Below are 21,706 nucleotides of genomic sequence, written 5' to 3'. Positions count from 1 at the left end.
ATGGGGAGCTTTGGAACTCTCTCCCACCTGAAATCCGTAATGCTGACTCACTCCCACATTTTAAATCCAAACTCAAAACTCATCTAATTAGACTGGCTTACTCCATCTGACCACAACTCCACTGTACATTCACTTAAAACTTTTTAAATTGTGTTTTATTTTCAGTTTGTTATTTAAACTCTGTTTGTTTTAATGTTGTAAGGTGACCTTGAGTGTCATCAACGGCGGCTATAAATAAAATGCATTATTATTATTATTATTATTATTATTATTATTATTATTATTATTATTATTATTATTATTATTATCATTATTATCATTAATAATAATAATAATAATTGAATGTAATAGTTTATACTTCATCTATATATTTTTGTATCTGTTTGTTTTTAAGCATTTTTCAAAAATACATCAAATACAAATACATAATTCCTCATCACAACTGTTTACCCATCTAACCAATTATTTTTTTTTACTACTTTTCAGTCTAAAAAATTGATAAGTACAACATTTTTGAAATTGATCAAATATATCTCTTAATTACACAGACAGAAAACTGGTTGATCCCAGTTGGCAAATACACTTGATCATATATTATCCACTTAAAAAATGGCTCAACAAATAGAAAAACAAAGTAAACAATAGGACAAAAAAGGCAGCAATATCACAATCAAACTTGACATGGCCCAGGTTATTGGAGTTTGCCTTTTAACTGTAGGTGTGGCAACTTCTACAGCAGACCCTTCAGTCATCTGAAAGCTCTTACCTTACTGACAGCTGGGTATATAATATTAAGCGAGTTCAGCAAAGCATGGGTATCTTTAGGTTATCTTAGCCTCACTCACCCTGATTAATGAGATTGAGGTTAACAGTCACAGAAAGCCTGATGTCACTTTCTTAACAGTGTCTTTGCGCATGTTTACATAAAAAGGAAGATGTTGGCAGCAAATGACCAATCTCTAACATTTACAAATCAGCAGATTTGACATAAGAAATAAGTGAAGTGAAACACATACTGGATTCTAAAATCATCTATTTAGCTCCTGTTTATTCCCTTAGATTAATTTGGGGCACAGAAGTATGATCGTCTTAGATGTAATATTTAAGCTGCAGTCCTGGGGGTATCAAACGGAGCGGCATGGAGATGATAAAAATGTGTATTTTATATCTTATAGCTGGCCTCAGTGCTCTATCAGTCTCAGGTAGAGTATGATATCAGTAAGTACAATTGATAACTCTTTCAAATGTTTCAAATGGGATATGATTACAAAAAATTGTTCTGCCAGTCTCTCCCCCTCCTCCTGACTTGATTAGCTCTCAGACCTCTGTGATCTAGATACTTGATTGATCTGTAGGTTGGATTGCACAAAAAGTTCTCAAGAGAGCTTTTGATATTGTCCTTGAAAAGCAAAAGAAAACAACCCCCCTAAAGTGCAATCTGTGTGTGTGCCTAAAAGGCTTTATGTGTTAAAGGAAGTAATGTTTGTGACTTTAAAATGATGTCAAATCATGCTGCCGATATCCTCCCTCAAACTCATGCTTCTGCTCAGAGCAAGCCTCTCCAATATTTACTTGTCGTCACTCTTTGTGAACTTGTTCTCTTCAGTGTTGTTGTTCTGTTCTCTGCTGCTCAGCAGACCTCCCCATGAGTGCACTGTGAGGTCCGCCAAATGTTCCCTCATCAAACAGTGGAGAATAATTGGCTACTGCTTCTTATACTGAAGCACAGACACTACCGAGGTCAAGGAAGGCAACATACACTGTATTGGTGTTTCAGTAATGAACCAGGGCAGATTAGCCAGTATCATACCTGTAGTCTTCTTAAACTGCTTTGCATCAGTTCCATCAAGTGGGATCAATTAAAAGATATGATTAAAATAGCTCTATAGACAATTTCCACCTCCTGTTAGTAACCTCAAATAACAGTTTGAGACTTATTTCGAAGGCAAACGTCATACCTGGTGTTGTCAAGTTGAATTATTGACATTTTTCTCTGCTGAAACACTTGCATACCATTTCTCAAGCTGATCAATGACCTCACTCCTGAGTTTCTGTTCAACTTTAAGCACCTTGGCTTAAAAGGTACCGGGCTTCTGCATAGAGATTGGGTCTATGATAGATTAGTTCCAGTGTCTTAGCTTGGACGGAGAACTTACAGTTACTCTTCACGTTATCCTGTCTTTGTGTCTCATACTTGTTGGCAGAATTTGAGCTTCTTCAACGATAACTTTTGAAGAGTTTTTGTCTCCTTTTCTTTCTCCATCTGTCCTCCAGGGCACTTGATACCGTACCAGCCCGCCTCAGTGTAAATCACGAGGCCAGGGGTGTAAAACACAAGCAGATGGCTGCTGCCTTTGAATGGCGTCTCTGTGCGATAGTAACTGTATCACTCTTAATTATGGCTGAAATGATCCATTCCTAGGGTGGGGATATAAATCAGGCTCTTTAAAACTCCCGTCTCTCTTTCTCCTCTTGCTTTCCTTCACTGCCTCAAACTTTTTCTCCTGCCATTTACACATGAAAAAACAACTTTGGAGCATATTAGCCCCCCTCAGCAAGACTAATATTGACAGTGATGAAAGTGCCAATTATGATGGCCGGCTGTTTCCGTCAGCAAGTATAGAGGTGGGTGTCTACATGCTTGCAGAATGTGTTTGACTCAGGGCGGTGCATTCTGAGGTTCAAGGCTTAGAGAGAGGGTAGGTGTCAAATCCCAGCTGGTCTACAGCAGCGCCTCACACTCACAGCAGGATCCTTCCCGCCTGAGGGAGAGCAGTTACCCCGCACAGATCCAGCACCACTAGCTGAAAAAGGAGCAGGTCGGTGACAGGACCACGGGGGCTTTAATGAGAGGCCAATGTCAGGAATGTACGAGCAGGTTTATTTAGTCAAGCTCGGTGATCTGTTTTTCTAGGATCCTTATTATGCCTAATGAACACAAACACACGAACCGAGGAAGGACAGGATGCCTGGAAAACAAGGGTGGTTTCGCTTCCCTTCATGTTTCTTTCAGTCTCTCACTCTCCTTCTCAGCTGCAGGGCCGACACAAGGATATCAGTCCAGATTTGATTAGGCAGCTAACCCACTGACATTGAGGCATAACAAGACCCACTGACTCATATCAGCCCAGGAAGAGAGCCTCCACACAGAGACCTCTGTTCTACCTGTGTAGTTGTGCTCGCATGTCAGCGGTCACCAGCCAGGCCATGTACCATGTGCTATCTATTAGCATACAGCTGTTTTCGCTACTTCCTCGAAAGTTTTTACAAGGAATTAGCTGTGGCTCTGTTACGGGTTGTTAGGCACGACCATGGGGGAGAATGTGGCTGCAGTGTGGAGCAAAGCCAGACTTAAGGAAGTGCCATGGACGAGAGGACACTCACAGGTCAGGATATTAGGCCTGATGGATGGAGTTCAGAGGAAACAGAAACTGGCAGGTCAGTGGAGGAAAGGTTGAGGTGAGCCTGAGAAGGAAATGTGTAGAGAGAGAGTGCAGTGGAAATCAAGCAGCACACCAGCTACATGCTCTTTACCAATGGCGGTTCTAGGCCAGTTTTACTGGGGGGGCAGGCTGGGGCCAAGGGTGTTGTCAGAGGGATGCATTCAACCCTGACAAAAGAGACTGAGAAGGGGGGGACCAACTGAGAAAAAACTGGAAAAACATCAGCGCATCCCTATATACTAGACATATATACCACCGTGTACTATATCAAAATGCAGACTGACAGCAGCTGTTTGGCTGTTTACACTCAACATGAGTCCCTTAGTGCTCTGAGGGACTGGAACCAAGTGCCACACACATGTTCCACCTGTAACATTGGCATGATACTGAAGCTTTTTATTGTATAATATTTGTTTGGTGTAGAGGGAGGGCCACAGGGGGGTCCAGGTTCAGTTTTACAGGGGCACTGGCCCCTGTTGGCCCCTCCCCAGAACCACCACTGCTCTTTATTTGAATTATGTGTAATTGTATCATGAACTACTTCTACTACATAAAAGTTAATTCAGATTTTTTTTTAAACAGCTCAAAATGGGACAAATAAAATGCAAACTCAATTGAAAAGAAAGGTAGGAAATGCAAAAAAAACACCAAAAAATAGGCCTTTAAAAATAATCCTAATTATTGTTTGATAGTTTTGTGTCTAATGGGTTAATATAACATTTGTTTTTGCACTAGTGCTGTTTCATCCTGAGGCCTAAAGCAGCACAGCCTGAACAAAGTACTGTAGATTTTCTTGGGGTCCCACCCCGCTGAGATGCTGATGGACGCCTGGCTGACCCGCATGTTGTTGCGACCCAGATCAGGTGCTATGACTGGCAGTCAGACACCATAAAGAGAGCCACAGCACCACATGTATCCAACCCAAAACTCAAAAAATCGTTTTCTTTCGTATGAGGTTTGCTGTCGCTGCACAGGCCAACTTTCACTGAAGGATGTTTTCAAGAAATCTGATCTATTGCTAAATTAAAATTGTATTTCTCACACTCCCCGTGGGGGGAAAAGAAGGTAAAGAAAACAGAAAAAGGGATGGCTGCTATATAGTCTGAAGCATCCGTCCATAAATATTTTCCTTGTGATATTTTATTTAGCTCGGAATGAAGTCCTACTTTCATTCACTGGCAACAGCTCTGCTGAGATATAAAGTCTTGAGAGTGTTTAAAAGCAACATAACTGAGGTCATCACAACCTGATGGAAAACATGAACACTCTATCCCCTGTATCCATGTCTTCACATAGTGCTATAGTCGTAGTATACAGTGTTATGTGGAGCAAAAGTTTGTGAGCCCTTTGCTGTTCAGTTCACTTTTTATTGTCTTCATCTGCAAACAGTTTCAGTTTCTCGTCTTCCAAAGAGAATATTTCAAAAACATAATGACAGAATCCCCAGACAAACAACACAGCACAGAGTGTGTGTTTACATACAGTGCAGATGAAAGCCAGGAACACGTTGTTAAGTCTGTTCTGAGAAATATTGCTGGGAAGAATTTGGAGAAAAACGCAAAAACGATAAAAATGAAGAAGAGCAAACATGAAGAGGAGAAAGGATCAAAGGTGTTTGAGATAAGTTTAGACAGAAGGGCCTAGGAAATAAGAGAAATTTAGTGACGAATGATGATAAGGATGAATAATATGAAATAAAATGCGTGTATTTCTGGGAAATTCTGGTTGTTTTTTTTCCTGATTTGGACTAGTTTTCAGTCAGAGCCTTATTACGGGTGTTTTCAAGATATTAATGTTGCCAAATTCTCAGATCTCAACAACTGCTGTCTGGAGTTTCATTTTAAGGGCCTGTGTTCCTTAAAGCAGTTTCTTGCCTTGCATTCCTAAACTCAAACACGCTCTTGGCATCAGCGGTTTTTGTTTCAGTGCTCTCAGTTGAATATGTTTCAGCTTCTAGAACATCACTGCACTTGTCAATGTCGCTGCACTTTAACCGTCCAATTAAAATCAACTTTGTAATCAACAATGGCCGAGGTCCATATGGAGGAGATATCAAGGTACAATTTCCAGGTCTGGAGCTGCTGCTAATGTTAAAAAACAGACTTAGTGTTCACTAAGAGTGAGAGTGAGACAGCAGAAGTGCTGTGGGACAACTTTCATAACCTAGAAACATGAAATGTTGGTGAGAAGAATTCTGAAATGTGGGTATTTGGGTTGTTGGGGCTGCCAGTGCAGAAAATGATGTGTATGGACACAGGCCTTTCTACTTTCGAGATGTCTGAAAACTCAACTGTTCAGGGAACACATAGGCACTTGACCTGACCCTTCTCCTCTTTGTCCTCAAGGGTAGAATGAATCAGAAGGTCTAAAACCCAGCTCCTATTGAATATTTAGCACTGAATATTGAATTCTGTTGAATGTTTAACGATATTGTTGACTTGAATTATTTGTTGTGATTGGCTGTTGCTACATTATCTTTAAGAAAAAAAAAACCCAACAAACTGGCACTTCTTCTGGCACTAGATGGCAGAACCTGTGGCCAATCAACTTGAAGCACTTTGTCGCACTTACTAAGGTTTTTCCCTCCAGTTTAAATTCTTGTTTGTGTTGTACGTCGCTTTGGACAAAAGCGTCTGCTAAATGAAATTGTAGAATTGGAGGCCCTCATTTTTTTTTCAGTCTAAATTCTTGATTTAGACTGAAGGGGGGGCATATGTATTTCCAAAAAGCAATAAGTAAGCAGAAGGATGGATTGTAGAAATCAATGCTTGAGGTGATTTAGAAAAGGAGTCACCATATATATTTCACTGTTGATTTTTCTCCAACTCAGTAGTTTACAATCCTCTCAGCACTCTCGGCAGCACAGTATCAGCTGAGAGGACAGTGGTCCAAACTGGATTTGGTTGGCTATTTAAGACTGTTACATATTCTTTCTATTCTAACTAAGTTACTTAATAAAGAGAGCTGCCTTTTAAAAACCTTGGCACTGAAAAATATCCGTCTATTTGGTGGATTATAAAATATTTACCATTTTGACCATTTTCTCTATAATCAAGGAATCTGAAGCTTCTAAAATTGGTATTGGCAACCTCCAAAAAATACCACTTGTTGAGCCCTACTCACAGGTAAGCAGTATTCAGTCTGTGAGTGTATTTGTACGTGTGTTGGTCAGCATGTCTCTCAGTGGATCCTGGCCACAGAGCTACAGTTGTCTCCTCCTCTCATCTGCTCCCAGTTAGCAACATCTTGAACGCTGTAATGCAGCATGCTCCCATGTCATAAAACACACTGCTCCTCTTCTCACCATTTCCCTCTCCCTTTCTTTCTTTCTCTGGCTCTCTCTCTCTCTCTCTCTCTCTCTCTCTCTCTCTTTACTTTTGTCTGGCACATGGCTTGGAAGATGTTTTTCTCACTTTTCCTCCCCCCCCGTCTCAACCTCGGAAAAAGCAGCACGCGTCCAGCTGCATCTCGGTCCTGGACATGGAGTCGTTAAATAGTTTGAAAAATGAATGTCTCAATGGCATCATTCTTGTCTGCGTTTCGTCTCTTTTTTATGTCTGCTCGTGAACGTGTGAAATATCTGAGGTGGCTGAGAACTTCATTACTTTGAGCGTGCCGCCGAATAGTGCAGAACATCGCTTCTCTGAGTGTTCACCACTGCGCCCTGGATATCATAAGAAAAAGCATAACAAAGGTTGCCACCCCCAACTCTTAGCTCACAGTTTGTGCTTAGCAGTGGTCTGGGGCGGGTGCCTTTAATCAGAGAGATGTATGGAGGTAGAACATGGGCCTAATGGCAATTAACCCATGTAGCTACAGGTTTTGGCTCTGAATGCTTCTAAATCCATCACCCAGCACTTTAGGGAGACACTCCAATTCATAACCATCCTCTCTGCAGTCTGCATTTTCTCTGCCTCGCTCACAGAAAGAAATGATAGATTGCATTTTTAATATCATGTTTGGCTATTCTTTATTTAGCTAATTAGACCAAGGTAAAGCAAAGGCCTTTATGATTTGACTGATAACCTGTGCCTTTTGTTTCTTTCCTCCCATTCCTCCAACTCCCTCCTCTAGAGCCTCCTGTCGGTCCATGATACCGTCGCCCAAAAGAGTTATGACCCTGAACTACCTCCGCTGCCCGAAGACCTCGACGATGATGAGGACTCAGTGAAAATCATAAGACTCGTCAAAAACAAGGAACCTCTTGTGAGTAATGTCCATACTGTAACATTGAGAAAAAAGGTTTTTGATTTGCACGTGTTGGTTTGTAGCAGCTCCTAAAAGTCTGAAGGTGGTTTGGACATGAAACAGATTGCTGAAAACACTTGAGTCTTCTGGGCACCCTGTGGTTGGGAGCAGGATTGAAGATACGACTCAAGCCTAACATTTTTTAAATCTGCTTTTCATGAAGCAAGAAGAAATTATATGTAGATGAAGATGTGTGTATGCTTTGCCATGTCTCTACCCTGATAAAGGGCTTGGAATAATAGCATTTTTTTTACCTAATATCAGGACCATATTTTACAGTATGGAAGGCTGTAATGATGAAATGTTAATCAAGTTAATATACAACTGAGAAGTAAGCTCATTTATGGGTAGATTTATGCACAACCCAAATGTGAAACTTTTGCATTCACTCACCCTCCAACCACCACAAGACACAAGTGCTTAATATGCCAGGAGACTATAGCTGAAGATTTCCAATTTGAAATGACATTATAAGACGAAGCTTAGGAATTTTGAAGAGACATTTCTTCAAAATTCAGAGGTAAGAACTACAAAATAGATGCACTGAAATCATCATATCAAGCTGCAAGCAGGACTCTTGATACATCCATGACACAAAAACACACAACACCATTTACAGCTGTGCTCATTAGTTTACATACCCTGGCAGAATTTATGGTTTCTTGGGTAGTTTCTGTTGTCATTATGATATAAAAAGAGTAATCACAGTTGTTTGATAATAAATTGCTTCACCCAACCTCTAACCATGAGTGAAAAAAAAAGTGTTTCTCTTATCTTTCATATTCTCTGAAAAATGGCCAAAAGAATTCACAAATTCTGCCAGGTTATGTAAACTTATGAGCACAACTGAAGTTCATTTTTCTGTTGTTGTTTTGAACAAAAAGGACATTTTGTTTTTAATATTACGGTATTTTTTGCATATGGTCTGACCGACCTGATTAAATGGACCTTTGGCTCATTGAAAAAATGATTTGTGGCCCTTTTAAGATTTGTATTTGAGTACCCCTGGTCTATTATATAAAGGGACTTTTTTTTGTATGTTTCACACCTCTCCATGACTACTGGCTTTCAATGAGAGTATAAAAAGACTCAAAACAACTTAACTGAATATAGATTTCATTTAAGGTTTTTACTTTTAGTGAATGACGTCTTTATGTCATAAAGTATCCTGCTGTCCAGGCTTTGTTTACTAATCCCTGAATCTTGGAATGCTTCCTGATTCAAAGCAGTAACCACACCACAAGTCAGGCCAATACCATACATGCTTTTGGGGTTTGTGCCTGTGGGAATGGGACCCACAACCTTGAAGTTGTAAGTGCACCGAAACCGTCCACAATTACCCCGCTCTCCCCGGGAGTATTTTCAGCCAGTCTAGGCACAGTGTCTGCAAACGGCTTCCTTTTCTATCCTGGTCAGTGCTGCTTTTCATTGTAACATGCTTCAAGTCCATGCTCTCCAGACAGCGTCCCAGACGTCAACAACCGCCCATCTGTCCCCGTCTGGGCCCTAACTGAATATCAGCGACATCTTGACCCGCTTTGTTGCATTTGGACTCCACCCTCTGGCAACCACGGTTTCTGTATGTGTCATGTGATGGATGCCATTCCATGCATTCCCCTGGTCTTGTCAGCTAATAGGGCCCATCATGAATCAGGCTTCTGTAACTCCACCAAACCTAATTTGAACTTATTTTGGTTGCATCACATATCTTTAATTTTTTTAGCTTAGGTTTGTTCTCAACTTTTCTGCCATTGTTGCCATTCCTAGACTTTCAAAATTGACCTTAGTGACCTGCAGCACACAAACTCTCCCGAACCCCAGTACTCTGTGGCCTCTGAAAGACCTCCATCAATCATCATAGCACTTTGCTGTGCCCTGTGGCCACGCCCATCTTTGATCTTTGCCGGACATGTCCTGGCCTCAGCCGGCCCTATTTTCATTTTGTGGTTTTCACCCTGACCACCATCTTGGCTCCAGGCCGGCGCACTCCTCTCACCGCACCCCGGGGGGAAGGAGAACACACCTAAGCCATTTTTGGGTTCCTGCCCTGTTGCATGTTCTTGTGGAGCTGCTGAACGTAATAATGTGGCTTGGAGGAATTCACGCTCCTTCTCACAACACACATTGTCGCGGGCGCTTCCTGCTCATGCCTCTCCGGAGTCTGATGTTGGATCACATTCCCTGAAACCATAATGTGATTTACACCCGGTCCGCTCAATATAATTATCTGGCTGGTGTTATTCCATTACATGACTTGATTCTTTCTTGTCTCAGTGATTTGGCTCCTGGGAACATCTGAAACACACATTTACGACGTGTGATATTGCGTATTATTGTACAATATTGAAGGTGTTAATTATGCAGGAGATATTTTGGTAGTAATATAACTTTACTCAGTTATGGGTTATGGGTGCTCAGTGGTTATTGTGTGTTTCAAAGTCACTGTATGTAAACAGAGAAGGTGTTGTGCCTCCGGTGCTCTTTTAGGGGTCAGTTCTAGGCTGATTTAAAAATACTCGTCCAACTTTAGCGAGATTTAATTGAATGCCCCTTTTTGAATACAATATTTCACCAGTATTACTAATATTATTGCAATGTCTGCTTCATTTCCTTCCAGTGTATTTATATTTGGTCACTTCTGGTTACAGAATGAGGTTTATAGCAGGAAATCATGTCAGATCACTTCCATCCTGCATTAGACAACACATTTTACTAATAGTTAAAACAGCTTCAACCAATAATTTTTCCATTGCAGTCAATTACACAGCAGTGGGAAAACAAAATGATAAGTTCTAAACGGTTGGAGTAAGAACCAACATATGGACAACAATATGATTCTACTTTAGGGTCTGTGCACCAATGCAGCTGTAACCAAGGTGCCTTATTTTTGGGGTTTTCCATCCTAACATCCATCCCATTCTTAGAAATGTGATGAGGAACCCCTGAAGGAAATAATCGCAAAGGTACATTTCTCTGACAACATGGCGTCCTGTTTGGCCTGATGCACCAGCACTCAATAGGTTTTGTTTTAATTTAGGATGCAAAGTCCAGACTAAGCCATATGTTCAAACTATTTTGTAACTTCAGTTGGGTCATTGTTAGGTTGCATCATTGAGATGTAAGTTTCATCTTTACTTAGAGAGTGCGATGTCTGAACTCGCTAAAATATTGTCAGAGAAATGGCGTCTTAACTCCCTTTGGCCAATCATTGAAAAGTAGTTTTGTTAACATGGTATTTGTTGCGGGGTTGTCTCACATACCTTCTTACCTCCAAAATATCTGCCACTATCCTTAATCTATATCTAGTGTTATGCAACAACAGTGACTAGGGATAGACCGGTTATCAGCCGGGCCGATATTCGGCATTTTGACGCATGTCGGCATCAGCCTTTTTTAAAAATCCAATGGCTGATATGAGATCAATTTAAAACTGTGTTATTTTGGCTCTGATGCAGCCGCACCACCAGGTAACTCCAAGCAGAGCATACACCTAAAATGAAGTGAGTCCTCGGGTCTGAATCTTTCAAAATTCACTAAATCACCGTCTGCAGAAACCGTAGCCTAGCTTGTGTTCCATTTCTCTCTGCAGTTTCTCATCACAGGGGACGAGCTGAGCAGCATCCGTTGTGGCCCCTACAATTACTAGTGATTAAAAACTCAAGCAACCCCACTTCAAAAAAACTGAAATAATCCCATAAAACAAAGATGAGTGAAAGATTAACATTGCAGTTATATTGACATTTTGGAGAACTTTATTTACTGTATAACACTTTAGGGAGCTATTTATTTGTTTCAGTTTTCATTGAACTTTATAAGACATGCTGCTGAGCCTGGAGCTCCCTGCACTTTGTGTTAGAATTTTAAAATGAAGATGTTTATTGTCTAAGATAAAAAAAAAAAAAACCTTTAACATGTTGCAAATCTGAAAAGGTGTTTAATAAACATATGCTTAAATTCATTTAAACAAAGTTAAGTGTTGGAGTTTGTATTATTCAGAATTTAGACGTCAATATTTTCCCTTTTAATGCAAATGAATATCGGCTCCAAATATCGGTTATCGGCCTCCTTGACTACTAATAATCGGTATCTGTATCGGCCCTGAGAAAACCATATCGGTCTATCTCTTACAGTGACACTAAGTATTGAAATTGTCAATCACAACATACGGTTACAATGGTACTGACTACATGTATGGAAGAAATTTGATTTGTTTTGTCCTTAAAACTGACTGACTTTAAGATGTGAAAACGCCATACAGTCCTAAAAAAAAATCACATTTCTTTGCCATCGTCTTAATGACTTTTTGACCCTCTAATATGACGGTAAATTCTGAGGTTGACTCTTGCCCCTTCATAATTTCATCCCGTGCAGCTTTAAAGTGAAACTGAATCTAATGAACAGTTAGATCATACATTATGGAAAGGACCAGTGGGTCAGGCGCTTATGCTGAAATCCCAGCCATTCCACTTAACATTGAAAAACCTTGTAATTGTGCAGGCTCCTCATTCACTGCCGCACCAAATTGATTTGGATGTGCCCTTTAACTCGCAATTTCACATAATCAGCCTGAAATTCTCAAACTTAACATCATAGCAGCCTGGCTGTACAAGATCTAATTTCCTCTTTGTCTCTTATTACTTTGCTTTTGGTCTCCCTTATTTCCACATTCACTTTTTTTCCTGCCTGCCTTTGTCCTATTCCGCAGTTCTGGACTTTAGGGAGCTGGGCTGTACTTAGTACACAGGCCTCTTTTCTTGTGACTCATCCATTAGGTTAATTGTGATTAGTTGAGTAGGTTGTGTCCAGTAGCTTTGGTTAATTGCTATAATTTCTCAGTGTTACTTCATACCATATCTCGGTAAAACTTTAAAAACTCAATCCACCTCTCCTTCATCTTCCCCTTTTTGTTGAACTCCCTGCCTGCTCTCCAGCTGAGGCTCTGGCTGATTTATTTGCTCAAGTGTCGGGACAATGAAATAATTAGAGAGCAGCATTAACTAGTGTGTCAGCTCAGCTATGTATTTTTATTAAAAGAATGTGCAGCTTTGGATAATGTTCTAGGACACTTTGTTTGGGGTCTAAATTTGAGCATTAAGAAGGTTGCTTCAGTGCTGAGTATTTGGCGATGTAGCTGATATACAGAAGAGGTTTGCCTCGTGATAAACGGCTGGAGTGCAGACTGACTAATAGAAGAACTTCAAATAAATAGTTTGAGCAAGCCAAAATACATCAGTGTTACACAACTCATGTTTCCCAACCAGGAGTTTGCAGACTAAGAGAGAGGCCTTGGGCTTAAAAAATATTCACCTTGGTGTTACATCCACAATTTTTAGGGGGACATTTATCAATCCAAATCTGAGGACATGTTTCCTTTGGGCCCAGGGACTGCTCACTTTAGGGGCTCAGATTGAGAGATCATCCAGAATTGGGAAGTTAGATAGTATTATGGTGGATGTGGATGACATTTTACACCATCATGGTCAAGAGGTAGCGCATACAGAAGGCAGAGATTTAGATTTTAATAATTCAACACTCCTGCATGTTATCTAAGTTTCAAAAATCAATTTATTTGCAAGCTTTAAGTCCTTGACCTTTATCCTTCAATTTTGCAAATACATGTGTTTTTGCATGTTGGATAATGTGTGAGTTTAGCATTTTTGGTCATCCCACCCCTCTCCTGCGCACCTGTCCAATGAAAAAAGATGCAGAAAGCTTAATTTCTGCTTAGAGATTTAGATTTTAAAACACAACCAAAGTTTCAGCCCTCATCTATGGTCATGAGAAAGAATGCTACCGTGATACAAGCTACCAAGTTGGGTTTCCTTGTGCTCTGACTTGGATATAGATAGCTCAGAATCCTGTAAAGAGTTTTTTGGTAATGCTGTTCCTCTTCTGTATTTCGAAAGGAGTCAGTGGAGGTGGTAAAAGCAGCTGTAGATTATGCTTTCAGACTCCTCCCTTCTGGGTTATCTGGGTTTCCTCGAGGTAGACCCAGTCCATGCTGATGTTAGAACATCTCATCTTGATTTGGGGATTCCCCAGGAAAAAATGGAAAAGGTGTCAGAAAAGACAACTTTATTTGTATAAATGCCTGTTGCCAATTCCTTGCTAAGGCACATCGTCATCATAAGGTGTTCTGGAAAACCCAATTTGTGACATGTGCGTGCGTTAAGCAGCCATAGATGTATTCAAACGACCACAAAAGGCTTCACCACATCTGCCCAGGGCGATCATTGCTATGATGTGAGAATATAAGAGACTAACAAGCCTGCTGTGGCCAGCTCTGTTCCTCTCATCTGGATGTTGTGGATGCCCGATGCAAATGTACAAAGCAGACTTGAAGACTCGAGTCGTGTATGCCCTGCTGTGTTCCTGTTCGTTTTATACATCAGTTCTCGGTTAACTCATTGGCACTCGGTTGGTGCTGACTGGCATCGCTGTTGGAGTGTCGTTCATTCACTTCTTCTACATAGTTCATCTTTAGTCGTCCGCCTACGCACCATCTTTTGCTCACTCACTCACTCTTACTTACTCTCTAATTCTTTCATCTGGTTTTGCCATCAGGCCCATTTCTCGGGTCATTCTTGTGTATTTAAATTTCTGGTAACACATTTTATTGGATATGATGTAAAAGCATTTAAGCTTTTAAGAGGTTAATCATAATATATTTCACTGTCCTTCAAGCCCTCTAAGTAAAGGCTTTCACTTTCTCCCTTCTCTGCTGCACATGGACAGCTGTTGTTCATGAGCGAAGACCTTTGTGCACTGCTTCACGTCCATGTTTGTGCAAAGTTGTTATTACCAGTCCAAAATTGACACCCTATCCATCCTTTCCCCCTTTAACTCTTCCATCCCAGGTTGTTAGGCAACATTAGCATCCATATTACCTCCACTGCCAGGAATGTGACAGGATCAATGTCAGGCTCTTTCACTCTTGTCTTTCCCTTTTTGTCTCTGCTCTGTTTCGTTTCACTCACAGGATTGGTTTTCCCATTATAACTTGGTGTCATTGGTTGCAACTAAATGGAAACTGTAGACTGCAGGTTCTGTGCCATCCAGTTGGCAATCCAAACCTACATAGCATCCTGCCTGGCACCAGCTTGTAGCAATCAATACAGCTATACCACGACTGAGCCTGGCCACCCAACCGCCCCGCCATTGGATACCAGTGGATCAGCTGGACTTCTCATTATGAACCACAACTTCAAAGCTATAGTAGTTGCTCTGCATACAAATGAAGATGACATGTCCAACGTTATTATTGTAAAAACTCCAACTGCATGATTGATGTCGGTGGATTTTCTTTTCTTAGAAGGGGAGTTAATAATTGCGACAGGACAGGAAAGTCTGGTGATCGATTCTGTTTGTGACGAAGTTAGTTTTCCATGAATGGCTGGAATGAGCAACTGGCAACTTGACATGCCATGCTTTTCTCATCTGCATGAGACGGGCCTCCTCTCCTCTCTGACACAAGTAGGACGGTCGGATCACGGCTGCTCTGATTCATTTGTCTGGAAGCTTTCACAAACACATTCATTCAGATAAATTAAGTCAGCGTGCTTTTGAAGCGACGTGTTTAAACTGTGCTGGTTTTAGTGTAAACCAACACAGGTTTTCACAATGACTCAAGTCTGAAATTTGCTGATGACCTTGCAGAGAACTTCTTGATTGACACAGTTATCAAAAGGAGAGACTAGGTTGATGTATGTGCTTTAAAGAAAAAGTGACTCCACCATTGTCTGTTTACATCAGAGTGAGGAGAGCAAGGGGAAAGTAATGACACTGGGAATTAATGGAGCAGTTAATGAGATTAAAGCAGACAGCACACATGTTAGTGTTTAAAGTTAGACCCCTGTGATTTAAAAGCAATACATCTTTCACTTGATGGATTAGGCCGCAGTGTCTGGGGAGCTGCCATGGACGAAGATGGAGCACCACACTCCAAAACGCAAGACAAGTGAGGAACTCTACAGGGGCTGACTGACTCACCGTCATGTTGAGTGTGTATATACCGTTGGGTTATTGTTATTTGTGTTTTTGCATGGGCTCTTGTGGTTATCATGCAAAGGTTTTGTCTGTGCACAGAGGTGTTGAATAATCAATTAGAGAGAAAGTACTTTAACTTTGGACTATTAATATAATTGATTATAGGTTTCAGTCGTTTTAGAACTGCTGGTGCAACTTGGACACATCATCAGACATCCTCACCTGGTGTGATCAGTCCTTGACTTGAGTCAAAGTGGCTTCCTACTCCTACTCCCTCTGAATCCACAGCCACCAGAATCCAACTTCCATTGGCTCATATGGTTCTCCAGCAACTGGTCCAACTCTCAATATTTGGCCCTCTTGTAGTTTTTGGCTTCTTTGTTCCAGTCTTCCCAGAGGACAATCAGTTCCAACAAGACCACTTGCTTAGTAGGTCTTGATATTACTACCATGTCTTGTCAAAGCTGAGTAGTTGCGATGTCCTCTGGGAACTTGAGCTGTCTCTTTAGGTTGGCCTGGAGCTGCCTGTCCCAAGAGGAGGCAAGAAGTCCTCCATTGGACCGCTGCCTTCTCCTTATAGACTGTATAATACATGGACGTACTCTCCGTGATGTCACCCATTGGTTTCTGAAACAGAGTTTTGAAGCCTATTGTCCGTGGCCGCCACATTGGAAATGAAACTCAACCCAACTGTCAGTTGACCAAGCAGGAGGCAAAGAGACAGGGTTGCCTTTAGCCTCCTTACTAACAGCTACATTGTGCCTGCCTGTCAGTCTAGGCAGCCATGCCCTTAATTATGGTAAACTTCTAAGTTTGAAACCTTCAAAATTAGCAAGTAATAAAAAACGTACACACTCTACAATGTGTGCCGTTAGAAAATGGGCTATTCAGACCAAGACTGTTTTTTGAGCCAGGCTTCCATCTTTTTTTGTGTGTGGCCTCAGATGGACGCTTAAAGAACTGCTGTTTTAGCACGTCCCCATTGGCTTCATATTCTAAGACCAGACGTTGCCTCTTTCTTCTACCCAGCTTAAAAGTTATGTACCATTCTGGGGCGTGCTTCTTCCCATGCACAACTACATGGGCTTATTAGTGGCAAAAAACACAGGTACTTTAAGCAGACTCACTTTGATCTGCTATTTACCCCAAAAGATGACTTCCAGCCTTACAGCTTGTCTTCTTACTGCAGGCTGAAGTAATCACCGGAGTAGTTTCACTTAGCTCTTGTCATTTAGTCTCCAAAATATGATAAAATAGGCCCAGGTTGAATCACGCTTCCAGGAACAAGTTGTTAAGTAGCTGTAACAGATAGTTTTTCCTGTAATTAAAGGTGAATAATGTCTGTCCAGCTCTAACATTGTAAAATGTATTGACTCCTGCACATTCTTTCCTGTCAACCTTGTAAAGTGACACACAATGTCTTTAATATTATTTTTTAAACATGTCTTTATTGAGTTTATTAAGCAATGTTCTGTTCTTGCACAGTTTTCCCCTTTGGTCACAGTCTTTGTGAGTCATTTGGAGATGAGTTGACAGATAAGGATTGTTGGACAGAGTCATTTTTTTCCACCACAACCATCTTTATGATATTTATCTCCCCAGACAGATAATCATGGAGCAGCTTGAGGCAGTAATCATGCAGCTTAATGTGGCTTTCTTTGCAAGGGGCAGTTCAATTTGTGCAATTAACTCATTCAAAACAACTTAATAGTGATTAATTCAAAAGCAAAATAAGTACTAATAGTAAAAGGATGCAAACATAATTTTAAGGGTCACAGTTTTTCATAGTGTGGACATGAAAAGCCTGAATTTGTTCTCATTAGCGTGCTTGTCCAGCAGTTGTTACACCATGCTTACAGCCTGTTGAGTTGTGAATGTGAAAACATGCGCTGCTTCCAAAGCCACTTCTGAGGCTCCAGATTCCCAGATCTTAATCTCACAGCCCCCTTTAATAAAACGTCTTCCTCCCATCATGTGTAATCATAAGCGTGTACACACACCCCCACACTGTTGCTCTTTTCCGCTCTGCGTTCCGACAGCCAACGCGCTCGCTCTGAGGGCTGAATGCGGGCATTGTTGTTCGCCGGAGCCAGGGTTGCTCCTCAGTGGCCCTGATTCCCAGCACAGCTTTAGAAATGAGAAGTGACATGTGAAAGTGCTGTTTTCTTTACCCAGGATAACGACAGGGAAACACTAAACAATCCCAGAGCAGCGATAGACCTCTCCCTGTAACACAACTGTCTCTTTGTATGCTCTCATACAGCTCATACAGTGCTCTCAGACACACATTCAGTACATCATGACTTAATATCTGGCACTGTCCAGCTTATAGCAGAGAGACGGCGATTCCACTCAGTCTACATGGTGATTCATGTGGGCAATATGGAAACAAATACACACATTAGGTGAGATAGCCACACAGAATCACACATCCAAAATCACCCAGCACCTGTCTGAAGCACTGAGGTGGGCGGCTAAGTGTGTTTTCATAGCAACTGGGTAATGACTTGCTCTAACATTAAGGTTTAAAGAGGCGAAAGAGGAAAGGGAAGAGGGGCGGAGGAAGACAAATGAAGGTGAGCCGTTCCGTCACGAGGCCCTCTGCATTACATTACCTGGCAGCTTCTCCTGGAATCACTCCTGCACACCGTAATTATCATAATAATGACCTGCAATTTTCCCTTTTCTCAGTGTACTTGTTAATTACGGCGGGTGGGTCAAGATCGGGGTTAAGGAAATAAAAAAGGGAAACCAGAGCCTGGTTTAGTGCGAGAGAGGAATGAGGGAGGAAGGGTGGGTGAGGAGGGGAGAGGGGGGGAGTAGCTTTTATTAGTTTTAATCACAAATGATTTAATAAAACAGGTGGAAAGGCATGAAGCAGGTCACCCAGAGGGGAGCGACGAGCACAGGCAGATCTGTTGCATCAACCAGGAAAATCATTTGACATAAAACCTCAGGTGCCTTCTGTCTGTCAAAACATAATATAGATTTTCATCTGGACTCCTGCTAATCCTTTACAGCACTATATTAATCTTTATAGGTGACCATAACACTAAATGGATTTTCATATCATGACTGAATATTTCATGATACGACTATTTCTGAATAGCACCAGAGTCTGTGGCGTTTGAGGAGGTATGCAAGATCTCGTAAATATGCTGGACTCAATGTGTGGAACGGTCATGTGTGGGGGGGGGCTCTATGCCATCTTGGTGAGGTAAGATGAAATGACACACTCCAACACCAGATATGATTGGAGGTAATTGTATTTTAATGTCCAGGAGGCCCATTCCCACTTTGTATTTTGGTTTTTCCATGGTCGACATCTGGTGTGAAGAATGCCAGCATGTGTTTCCACTACACTTGTATTTATACCTCTAAACACAGCGGTCAACACAGCAGTCGGCAGGAGTTTATTGTCATTGTTACACTTTTGCTGTTAAGTGACATCATGTCAAAACACGTCGGCCTCTCCGCCCGGGCCACTCGTGTTTGTTTTCCCTTGTCGCTCTCAATTTGGAGGGAGAAATAATGTTTGTCAAATGCTACAGCGTTCAGTTCGGTTCACGGGGCGATGTTTTGAGTGGTCGTTATGGGCCGAGAGCCGTGTCTTTGAAATGGAGCGCCGTGCTTGTTTTCCCTGGCGGGTTAGGACTTGTGGAGAGGCTTTACTTATGGACTTGTGGTCAAAGCAATGGTAAAAGAGATCATGTGGGACTCTCTAGACAGGCCACACATAGCCGACCCCAGACCTTGAGACGCATGATGACCCGCGCCAAGATATCTAGCCAGCCTTCTCGTCATCCATACAACCAGCGTACAAGCCAGCCAGCTTCCATCATATCATCCAGCCATCCATCCATCCACTCCATCAGCCAGAGGGCACTGTAATTGCCCCATAAAATCCACCTTGCCAGAAACTCATTGCAGCCAATCCTCAACAAGCAAACGTGATGAGACATCCAACATTCAACTTGTCTTACTCCTCTTATCTGCTTAAGTTTCATTGCACTACTGTGCGCTGACAGTTCCCTGGACAGTCTTTTCTCCGTTCCATTCCCTCTAATAAACACACACTCTCATACGTTACAGGATCCAAATTTCAGTCCCTCTTCTCTCCTTTTTCCTGAACTGTATGAGGTGTGAGCCATTTGTCATCACGTACTTAATGTGGCTGCCATGTCGGCGTGCCTGCTCCAGTGCATACGCTGTGAAGAGTTGATGGCCTTGATACGGACGAGCATCGCTCCAGTTCTCCTCATCATCCAGTAGAGACTAAGCCGTTGCCTTTTTGGCCAGCCCAACAATAACAATCAGAGGCATTTATGTGTTAGAAATAGAGGAATATGGGGGAATAGAGCTTGGAGCAGCAGCTGCATATGGAGCCGATCACGTTGGGAGTGTAGGCTTCGGATCACCTTACTGCTGACTAATTGGCTACTGCAAGAAGGCCCTCCCTAGTCCAAGATGACCCTCTTCTTATCTCTATTTTTGACTTTGTCTTTGAACGTCAGCGTTTCATTTTCAACAAATTTGTTTGAGTCTATTCTTATACTCATCTAGAGCTCAACTGGAATAAGTCCCTGCCAACCAAAACACCTTATTTCATGTACCCACCATGCTATCTTTTTCCATGCAAACAGTGCATCTGAACCACTTGATGGTTAAGTGGCGCCCTGTCTCTTATTGCCAACACAGCGTGGCCCATTAATCAGACTTAGTAACTGTCCAGCATCCATCATGCAGTCTTTTGAGGTTTCTCCCTGGCCTGTTTGGCCTGGCTTCAGGCAGAAGCCCACGGCTGTGCTCTCATAGAAATACACACATAGACAAGCTTGCATGCATACAAAAACACACCTACACATGCTGTCACTCATGCGTGTGTGTGTGCTCTGACAGACGCTGACATTCCCCTTCTGACTTCCTGCACTGTTTCCATGCAAGAGGAAAAGTCTGAAATGGTTTCCATGTGCCAGCAGGCGGTGAGGGCTCAGTGTAAACCTTGCCATCAGTCCGTGCTAATGCCTAGCTGCTACAACAGGAAGCCCATCCTGGTGCTTGGGGGTCTTTACCTACCGTGGTTCTTCCTTACATACCCCCCCACACATACACACTTTATGCAGCTTGTTTAGGTTATTGCCTGGCTGTTTATGTATTTATTTAACAGAGCAAAGACTCCTCATTAGTGGCCATGCTTGGCTGGATGCTGAGGATAGCACCCATAGGGTATCAAGGCACAGGGGGAGGTGATGCTGAGTTCAGGAGGCTTGATTTGTCTCACTCGTTCCAGCTAACTCCCTCTGCTTTCAGGGCATTCATAAAGTCTCCAGGAGAGCCTGATGTACCCCTGGAAGATTGAAAGAATATAAGAGGGAGGTGGAATAAAGATGGCAGCACCACAGGAGATCACTCACTTTGTTGATCTTATTCCCTCTTCAATCCTTTTTTATATATTCTAACTTGATCTCATAACATCCTGTTCATTTGTAATCCTAACAAAGTCACTCCCTTGTGCCAACTTTTACTTCTAACCCCGCTCATTTACCCACTGTGCTCCCTGACTCTCCCCTGCTCTTCCACTTACCCTCCAGTCTGGCTCGCTCACTTTGCCACTGGAGCGTTTTGGCCTCTCTCAGCGTCTCTTATCAGACAGAGCTCATTTGGCTACCGTAGCAGGGCTGAGTTCAGTCAGAGGCTGGCCAGATTATGAGGCTCCCCTCACTTCCATAAACTCTCGTGCTGCCGTTTGGCTGGCCTGTGAAGGCCCGGCACCTTTGAGGGCAGTAGGTCAAAGCACAAAGAATGAAGGCTTCAAAATGAATGCAGCTTTAAATAACTTCTTTTTAAGGGTTGGTTCAAGTGTTAAGGTAAAATGAGCAAGGGCAAATTTGTCAACTGGTCCTCAAGTTAGCTTCAGTACTAGTGTAAAAACACAGAAAACTTTGTGGTTTGAATGGGGATGAAATGGTCCCTTTGCCTGGGTTCATGACCTCAGGCTTTTCGTGTTTGCATGCTAAATGTGCTGGTCT

The 21,706-nt window shown here is 42.0% G+C and overlaps 1 protein-coding gene across 1 annotated transcript in view; it reads left to right on the top strand.

Moving 5' to 3' along the window:
• Nucleotides 1–21,706, top strand: part of mpp7a (membrane protein, palmitoylated 7a (MAGUK p55 subfamily member 7)) — a 189,269-nt gene that overhangs the window by 106,234 nt on the left and 61,329 nt on the right. The window contains exon 6 of the mRNA XM_034706737.1: nucleotides 7,518–7,649. Within this exon, the coding sequence (XP_034562628.1) occupies nucleotides 7,518–7,649 (132 nt within the window). The remainder of the gene's footprint in view (nucleotides 1–7,517; nucleotides 7,650–21,706) is intronic.

The sequence above is a fragment of the Notolabrus celidotus genome, chromosome 17, assembly GCF_009762535.1.
Source record: "Notolabrus celidotus isolate fNotCel1 chromosome 17, fNotCel1.pri, whole genome shotgun sequence".
Lineage (NCBI taxonomy): Eukaryota > Metazoa > Chordata > Actinopteri > Labriformes > Labridae > Notolabrus > Notolabrus celidotus.
The sequence above is the reverse complement of the archived record's forward strand: the minus strand, read 5'-3'. Positions and strand labels throughout refer to the sequence as shown.